The sequence below is a fragment of the Coenobita brevimanus genome, chromosome 9 (genome assembly GCF_032717465.1).
Source record: "Coenobita brevimanus isolate Jiangsu-jjx chromosome 9, ASM3271746v2, whole genome shotgun sequence".
Lineage (NCBI taxonomy): Eukaryota > Metazoa > Arthropoda > Malacostraca > Decapoda > Coenobitidae > Coenobita > Coenobita brevimanus.
This window is the reverse complement of record NC_136962.1, coordinates 1,920,001-1,929,771: the sequence shown is the minus strand read 5'-3', so window position 1 is coordinate 1,929,771 and position 9,771 is coordinate 1,920,001. Positions and strand designations below refer to the sequence as shown.

The 9,771-nt window shown below is 45.7% G+C and overlaps 1 protein-coding gene across 1 annotated transcript in view; it reads right to left on the bottom strand.

Annotated features, from left to right (window-relative positions):
- Window positions 1-4,466: 4,466 nt before the first annotated feature.
- LOC145409785 (uncharacterized) overlaps window positions 4,467-9,771 on the bottom strand; it is a 24,855-nt gene continuing 19,550 nt past the window's right edge. The window contains exons 11-14 of the mRNA XM_080280094.1: window positions 8,110-9,198; window positions 7,672-7,818; window positions 6,422-6,493; window positions 4,467-5,557 (exon numbers count right to left, since the gene is read on the bottom strand). Of these exons, the coding sequence (XP_080136220.1) occupies window positions 5,330-5,557; window positions 6,422-6,493; window positions 7,672-7,818; window positions 8,110-9,198 (1,536 nt within the window). The 3' untranslated portion in view covers window positions 4,467-5,329. The remainder of the gene's footprint in view (window positions 5,558-6,421; window positions 6,494-7,671; window positions 7,819-8,109; window positions 9,199-9,771) is intronic.

Genomic DNA, 9,771 nt, shown 5'->3' with positions numbered 1-9,771 from the left:
TGTGTTGCTTGTTACCTATTGTGTGTTTGAACTGTAGATTTTAAAGTTCAATCTCATAATGACCTTGTTAGCGTACACACACATACACATACGTACATACACATATACAGTAATCACTCTAATATCCGGACGCCCAATAACCGAACATCCCCACTAACCGAACCTTATCGTCCTGGGATCAAACATTCCCAAAATGGTCCGAAAATCCAAAAAAATTGAAAAAAAAAAATCGATTTTTTGCCGTCCGTAATTTGAACTTGCCGCGCGCGCCGCGTGAGAGCATTGTTTTGGTTCGTCATTCCTCCGACGTCCGATAGAGCGCCGCTGCATCCTCCCCACTTCCCGCCTGTCTCTCACCGCGACAAGACCTACGCTCTTCGTCATGGCTGCCCACGTGCTCGCTTTTGTGGTGGTGCCGTACTTGCTGCAAGGCCTCCTGCTGCTCTCTGCCCTACTCTTAGTGTGTGTGATGATGGCCCCGCCTCCTGAGAAAAGGAAGAGAGTGGTGTTGACTCTGGAGAAGAAACGGGAGATATTGGAGAAGGTTGATGCGGGTTGGTCTTCCTCTCGCATTCTCCGCGAGTTCAACCTGGCCCGGTCGACTTTGTTTGATATCAAGCGTTCCCGAGACAAGCTCATGCAGTACACGGCTGACTTCTCGTCGAGAAGCAAACGCAACGTGGAGAGGAAGGTTATGTTTACCCCCAAGTATGCAGAGATCGACCGCTCCACGTTGATTTGGTATCGACAGCAACGTGCAGCTGGTGTGATGGTACGTGGAACGGACCTGAAGGCTGCTGCTGAGAAGTTTGCAAGGCTTCACGACGCCCTTGACTTCAAGGCATCCGAGGGTTGGCTCTTCGCGTTCAAGTTACGACATGGCCTTACTAACCGTAAAGCACATGGCGAAGCATTGGACGCTAACGAGGATGGAGTGGATGAGTTTCGGCACAAGGTGAAAGGCTTGATCGACAGGGAGGGCCTCACTCTCGGTCAAGTCTATAACGCTGACGAAACTGGCCTATTCTATCGCTCGGTGCCAACAAACACTCTGGCCGATGAGACGGAGAAGCGTGTACCTGGCCGCAAGCTTTCTAAGGAACGGATATCTGCTTTGTGTTGTGCCAATGCTAACGGCATGCACCGGCTTAAGTCCGTTATTGTTGGCCGTGCAAAGCAGCCTCGGTGCCTTCGTGGGGTGATGGATGTCCTTCCTGTCGTATGGTACCATTCTTTGAAAGCATGGTTCACAGCTGTGATTTTCAAAGACTGGTTTCACCATCACTTCGTCAAGGAGGTCATACATTACCAGACGAAGACACTGGGAATTCCTCGCGACCAGGTAAAGGCTCTCCTTCTCCTCGACAATGCACCTGCCCACCCGTGCGACAAGGACTTGGTTGCTGAAAATGGCCGTATTAGGTGCATGTTTCTGCCACCTAATACGACTGCTCTCATTCAACCAATGGACCAAGGAGTGATCGTGGCAACAAAGCGCCTGTACCGTCGGAAGTTCCTGGACGAGGTGATGGTTGTTCTCGAGGACGAGGACGAGCACAGGGAAGGACGTGACACTCGAGGCAAGCGGACTTTGGAAAACCTTCGCCGCTGCAACATCAAGTCTGCGCTGTACAACTGGACTAGTGCATGGAAGGAAGTCCCTGTGAAAACTCTTGAAAATGGTTGGTCTCGTCTGCTTCTCGGAACAGATGTGGAGTACGATTTCCTAGGGTTTGACGTGGATGACTTCCATGCACGGCTACGTACGCACGGCGACGATGTTGATGTGGACGATGTTCGTGAGTGGTTGGACGACGACGAGGGCGATCCTGGGTATCAGACGTTGTCTGATATCGAGATCGCGTCTTCGGTTGCTGGTGTCAGTCCCGAACTTGAAGATTCCGACGACGAAGGCGATGATGATGCGGACTCCTCTCAGCAGGACACTACTCCAGCCATCCCCAAGCTGAGCGCACTCCAGGAACATCTAGAGTTCGTCCTAGACTACCTGGAACACCTGGACTGCGACAGGGAGATGGGGCCCTTGGGACTCGTGGAGGAAGTGCGTGCTTTCCGGCAGCGCATCATCAATCGCCAGAATCGTCGGTCCTTGCGTCAGTCAACGATTGACAGTTTTTTCAGGCCCGTGACCCCCGCTGTGCCAAGCCCTGGTTCCACTCCGTTGCCTCCCCAAGACAGGCCCTCATGCTCCGAGCCACAGCCCAGCACATCAGCTACAGTGGAGTCACCGCTCGACGTGAGTTTGCGGCTGTCTTCAGAGTCTTCTGTAGTCGGTACGCCATCACCACGACCCACCGATGCACCCCTTGGTCGCCTGCCAGTGATACTCTCAGGCTCTGACAGTGAATAAACAGCAAGAACTTCTCCACTAGACCACACGGGAATTTTGAGTGTTGTGCAGTGAAAAAAACGGTGTGTTGTGTTAAGGTTTTCAAGTTGGGAGAAAAGACTCGGTAGAAAAGAAATTTAACGTAACTAACCTTCTTTGTTTTGGCTTTGGAAAATTAAAAAAACTTGGGAAAAGTTAATGTGCAACACTTAATTTAAACTGGAACATTATTTGGACTAAAGTGAACACTGTGAAAAGAACGGACTTCTGTGTGTTAGTGACTAAGTTCAGTGCAAGACATCAGGAAGAGTGTACTGTAAGTGCTTCAGGAAATCGTTCTTACTGTCAGAGTCCGAGAGGAGGCGGTTATTCATCGAGGTGGCCAGGGACTTGCTGTAAGTAGCCAGAATGTTTCATGTTGTACTATTTTCCATACTATATTTACCAGAATGTTTCATATTGTATTTTTTCCCATACTATACTTACCAGAAAGTGTCATACTGTACTTCTTTCCATACTAAACTTACCTCATGCATGTGCAGTAGGAATGTGTTTTTCAGAGTTCGGTTAGGTTCGGTTAGGTTAGGTTCGGTTAGAGTCCATAAGTACCAGAATGTTTATTAATGTATGAACCTACTTCTAAACCCACATTTTATGTGTCTATTGCATTTATTTCAGTCATTTATGTGCCTTATTGGTGTGATTTGGGTGTTAAATAGGTGCTATGCATGTCCAAAGGGAGTTGTATAGGTGTTTCTCTGTGTTAGGGTCCGTAAGTACAAGTCCATAAACTGGGACCCAATATCCGGACAGGACCACTATCCGGACCTGCCTATGGCTCTATTGATCCGGATATTGGAGGGGTTACTGTACATACACAGCCAGCCATCACTACATGCAATGTTTTTTGTTTTGCTGCGTCTAAAGGTGGCTCTCCCTGCTGCTTGATCTCTGGCAGCCTCCATATTCAATGCCTTATCCTGTATATTCAATAGCCCCCTCTCTCATATACCTCTCCACTCCATCTATCTCATCCTCAGCCTCCCCCTCCTCCTCCCCCCTCCACCTCACTCACATACACTCTCCTTGTTAGTCTCTCACTATACTGGGGTATAGTAAAGAGAGAGTTTAAGGTATACTGTATATACATAAAGATAATTACATAACAAGGGCAAGTTAAAGAGAGTATAGCACTTCTTCGTGACTAGCATCATATTCTAGTGTTAATCTATTGCCAAAAAGACAATGCTATGGCTCTACATCCTTTCCATAGCACTTCTTCGTGACTAGCATCATATTCTAGTGTTAATCTATTGCTAAAAAGACAATGCTATGGCTCTACATCCTTTCCATAGCACTTCTTCGTGACTAGCATCATATTCTAGTGTTAATCTATTGCCAAAAAGACAATGCTATGGCTCTACATCCTTTCCATAGCACTTCTTCGTGACTAGCATCATATTCTAGTGTTCAAAAGACAATGCTACGGCTCTACATCCTTTCCATAGCACTTCTTCGTGACTAGCATCATATTCTAGTGTTCAAAAGACAATGCTATGGCTCTACATCCTTTCCATAGCACTTCTTCGTGACTAGCATCATATTCTAGTGTTCAAAAGACAATGCTATGGCTCTACATCCTTTCCATAGCACTTCTTCGTGACTAGCATCATATTCTAGTGTTAATAATATATATATAATTCTTAACATTATTATTATATATTTTAGGCTAAGTTAGAGAGAGAGAGAGAGAGAAAGAGAGAGAGAGAGAGAGAGAGAGAGAGAGAGAGAGAGAGAGAGAGAGAGAGAGAGAGAGAGAGAGGACGTTTGTATAACCCACTATCTATCAGTCTATCTATCTATCTATCTATCTAATCAGCTTATCAATTAAGGCACATGCAATTCTCAATCTTGTCTATCTATCTACTGCCAGGCACCTTAATCCCATAAGGGGTGGCCACAAACAAATCACCTCCATGTCACCCTGTCCCCCGCCATATCACTGCCCTGCTCCCAGCTCACACCCCCCTCTCTCATATACCTCTCCACCCCATCCCTCCATCTCATCCTTGGCCTCCCCCTCCCTCTCCCCCCCATCCCTCCATCTCATCCTTGGCCTCCCCCTCCCTCTCCACTCCATCCCTCCATCTCATCTGATCCCTGAGGTCACACTCTATGACCTCATCCCCTCTCCATGCTGCTCAATCTCTGGCAGCCTCCCTTACACATTACTAAAGGTGACACTCTATAACCTTGTCCCTCTCCATGCTGCTTGATCTCTGGCAGCATTTACAAGTCCAACACGCAGGTTAGGTCTTCTCCCAGCTCTAGGGTACTGTCCTTGAAGGTGACACTCTATAACCTTGTCACCTCTCTATCCTGCTTGATCTCTGGCAGCGTCCCTCTCAATCCTGCTCAATCTCTAGCAACATTACAAGTCTAACACATGTGCTAGGGCTTCCCCTGGCAGTAGGGTGATATTCTTAAACAAACTTGTCTCCTCTCTATGCTGCTTGATCTCTGGCAGCATCCCTCTCAATCCTGCTCAATCTCTGGCAGCATTTACAGTCCAACACACACGCTAGGGCTTCTCCTGTAGGTGACACTCTACTGTATAACCTTGCCCTCTCCATGCTGCTTGATCTCTGGCAGCATCCCTCTCAATCCTGCTCAATCTCTAGCAGCATTTACAAGTCCAACACACATGCTAGGGCTTCTCCAGGCTGTAGTGTGATATTCTTGAAGGTGATGTAGCTAGTGTGGCCTGCTTGATCTCTGGCAGCATCCCTCTCTATCCTGCTCAATCTCTAGCAGCATTTACAAGTCCAACACACATGCTAGGGCTTCTCCAGGCTGTAGGGTGATATTCTAGGAGGTGATGTAGCTAGTGTGGCCTGCTTGATCTCTGGCAGCATCCCTCTCCATCCTGCTCGATCTCTGGCAACATCCCTCTCCATCCAGCTCAATCTCTAGCAGCGTTTACAAGTCCAACACACACGCTAGGGCTTCTCCAGGCTGTAGTGTGATATTCTTGAAGGTGATGTAGCTGGAGTGGCCGTGGGACGAGGCCAGGACCGACCCTCCATAGTAGAGGTGCGAGAGGTCGGTGTCGAGGGGCGATGGGCCGAGATTGGCAACAACGGCATACTGGTGACGGCGAGGGAAGAACCGATCCAAGACGATGAGGCTGCGATCGGCATGACGCACCTGGGGAGAGAGAGAAATTATGTCTATCTGTCTATCTATCTAGCTAGGTAATGTATCTATCTAGGTATCTAACTCTCTGGCACACCTGGAGAGAGAGAAATTATATCTATCTGTCTGCCTATGAATCTATAATATCTTTCTATCTATCTATCTCGATGAGGCTGCGATCTGCATGACGTACCTGGGGAGAGAGAAAATTATGTCTATCTGTCTATCTATCTATGTAGGTATTTATCTCTGCCACACCTGGAGAGAGAGAAATTCTATCTATCTGTCTATCTATCTATCTTCCTCTGTCTGTCTATCTATCTGTATGTTTCTATCTCTCTCTCTCTCTCTTCTCCCTCTCTCTCTCTCTCACACACACACACACACACACACACACACACACACACACACACACACACACACACACACACACTCATTTACCTCTTTCCCTGCCTGTGTGTATCTTTATAAAACACACACACACACACACACACACACACTCATTTACCTCTTTCCCTGCCTGTGTGTATCTTTATAAAACACACACACACACACACACACACACACACACACACACACACACACACACACACACACACTCATTTACCTCTTTCCTTGCCTGTGTGTATCTTTATAAAACACACACACACACACACACACACACACACACACACTCATTTACCTCTTTCCCTGCCTGTGTGTATCTTTATAACACACACACACACACACACACACACACACAAAATAATACTCTCAAAAACATTTCTAATTAATATTCTCTCTCTCTCTCACACACACACACACACACACACACACACACACACACACACAAGGCCAAGTTACAGTGAATGGAGTGAATCTTGGCGTCATACATACCCTATAGTTGGTGGACTTGGTGGGATGGTAGTCACCTTTGTAGTCAAAGATGCCGTTTACGTAGATGGGGACCTGTGGAGAGAGAGAGATTGATAGATGGATAGATAGATGGATAGAGTGGATGGACAGACTGATAGATGGATAGAGAGAGAGAGAGAGAGAGTGGTTAGATAGATTGATAGATGGATAGATGGAGAGAGAGAGAGATTGATAGATGGATAGATAGATGGAGAGAGAGAGAGAGAGAGAGAGAGAGAGTGTGGTTAGATAGATTGATAGATGGATAGATGGAGAGAGAGAGAGATTGATAGATGGATAGATAGATGGAGAGAGAGAGAGAGAGAGAGAGAGAGTGGTTAGATAGATTGATAGATGGATAGATAGATGGAGAGAGAGAGAGAGAGAGAGAGAGAGAGAGTGGTTAGATAGATTGATAGATGGATAGATAGATGGAGAGAGAGAGAGAGAGAGAGAGAAAGAGAGAGAGAGAGAGAGAGTGGTTAGATAGATTGATAGATGGATAGATAGAGAGAAAGAAAGAGAGAGAGAGAGAGAGAGAGAGAGTGTGGTTAGGTAGATTGATAGATGGATAGATAGATGGAGAGAGAGAGAGAGTGGTTAGATAGATTGATAGATGGATAGATAGATGGAGAGAGTGAGAGAGAGAGAGTGGTTAGATAGATAGATAGATGGATAGATAGAGACAGAGACAGACTGATAGGCTTACAGACAGACTGACAGACAGACAAACAGACAGATAGATAAGGACCTGAGAAGACAGTGAATAGATAGATTGATTGATAGATAGATAGAGAGAGAGAGAGAAGAGAGAGAGTGGTGAGGGGTGGATAGATAGAGATAGATAGACAGATAGATAGATACATACATTGACCGAGAGAGAGAGAGATTGATAGATAGATTGATAGATGGACAGATATAGGATTGATAGATAGACAGACAGATAGATTAAGAGATAGAGAGAGAGACAGATAGATAGACAGATAGACACAGAAAGATGGATAGATAATGTTAAGGAATCTCCCTAACACATTTTCCTAAGCAATTTATTTTACTTATAACACCTTACTGTCCTCTTGTTGCTGGTTATGTAATAATAATAATAATAATAATAATAATAATAATAATAATAATATCATCCTTGGCCTCCCCCTCCACCTCACTCACACACACTCTCCTAGTCAGTCTCTCTCCCTCCATCTCATCCTCGGTCTACCCCTCCACCTTCCTACCTTCTCTTGACGAGCAGTTATCATGGTTGTTAGGGTCGTTAGGGTGTTGTTGTATGCATTATGGTCTGACAATACACCCTGCTCACTCTCTGTCTGCATCTCTGGAATTTCAGGGACTGGGCTGAACATTGGCTGGCGGCCCCCTTCCTGTGGTTGTAATAATAATAATGATAATAATAATAACAATAATAATAATAATAATAGCAATACTACTACCACTACTACTACTACAAATAATGATGATGATGATAATAATAATAATAATCATCGTAATCATCATCATCATCATCATAATTAGTAATAATAATAATAATAATAATAATAATAATAATACCAATAATACTAATGCTAATAATAATAATATTGTAGTAGCAGTAGCAGTAGTAGTAATAACAATAATAATAACGACGCTAACGATGTAACAACCCAACCACCCACCTCTCTAACGATGGGTCCCAGCTCATCACAGCAGAAGAGGGTGACAGTCCCAGGAAAGAAGAGAAGGAGTATTGTTCTGCCCAGTGCTGGAGAGGGGTCAGTGCGGAGAGGGGCGTTCTTCGTTTCTTCTCCGCTGCCGTTCTCCCCTTGTTCTGCCGCCACCCATACCCTATCCCCTGTGTTCTCCGGGCCCCCCTCCCTGTTCTCCAACCCGCCGTGTTCTCCGTTCTTCCCCGGTTTCATTGCAATCGTCGTTCTTTCATAGTCGTTCACTCCCCTTCCCTTCGCACGCATACCCTGAACATCACCTTCCTTTCTGTCTATCTCCATTCTATCGCTACTATCTCCCCCTATCTCCACTTTGCTGTCTGTTATCTCCCTCCTGTTGCTGTCTCCCCCTCCTGTCTCTAATCTATCTCTCCCCTCTATCTCCATTCTCTCACTCTCTCCCTCTGTCTGAACATCACTCTCTCTGGCTATCTCCATTCTGTCACTCTCTCCTCTCTCTATCTCTAATCTCTCACCCCCTCCTCCTCCTCCTATCTCTAATCCTTCTCCCTCTTCCCTCCCTCTCTCCAGGTGCTCACTATCTCTCCCTCTCTCCTTTCTCTCTCCATCTCTCTCAAATCTCTCTCCACTCTTCTTCCTCTCACCATCTCTCCCATCTTCCCTCCTTCCCTCCAACCTCTCCTCATCCTCCCTCCCTCTCTTGGAGCTGTCAGTCCCTCTCTCTCCTGTTGCTCTCTCTCCCTCCTGTCTATCCACACTCCTTTGAACACTCGCTCCCTCACCACCAGCACCATCCACATCCATACCTTTACCCATCCTATCCACACGCTTCCCTCCATCCCTACCCACTCCTACACCATCCTTCCCCCGTCCTATCACCCCATATCCATCCTTAACCATCCCTACGTCCTGTTTATCATCCCTATGGCCTCGTAAACCATCCGAAAAGTCGAAATCACGCCGCTCACTCTCCGATATTTCTCGAACTCCATTTCCCTCTCTGGCTAGGCTCCAGTCTATCCATGGCAGGGACGCTTGACTATCCCATTCCGTGGCTGCCTGAAGGACCCCTGGGATGCTCTGTGGGATAGGGGATGGAGTTAAGATGGTATTCTCGAAGGTTAAACCCCCTAACACCTTTTCCTAAGTGATTTATTTTGTTTATGTCTTACTGTCCTCTTCTGTGTTACATAAATCCTTCCAATATCACCATACTCTGCATAAAGCTCCCTAACACCTTTTCCTAAGTGATTTATTTTGTTTATTACACCTTACTGTCCTCTTCTGTGTTACATAAATCCTTCCAATATCACCATACTCTGCATAAAGCTCCCTAACACCTTTTCCTAAGTGATTTATTTTGTTTATTACACCTTACTGTCCTCTTCTGTGTTACATAAATCCTTCCAATATCACCATACTCTGCATAAAGCTCCCTAACACCTTTTCCTAAGTGATTTATTTTGTTTATTACACCTTACTGTCCTCTTCTGTGTTACATAAATCCTTCCAATATCATCATACTCTGCATAAAGCTCCCTAACACCTTTTCCTAAGTGATTTATTTTGTTTATTACACCTTACTGTCCTCTTCTGTGTTACATAAATCCTTCCAATATCACCATACTCTGCATAAAGCTCCCTAACACCTTT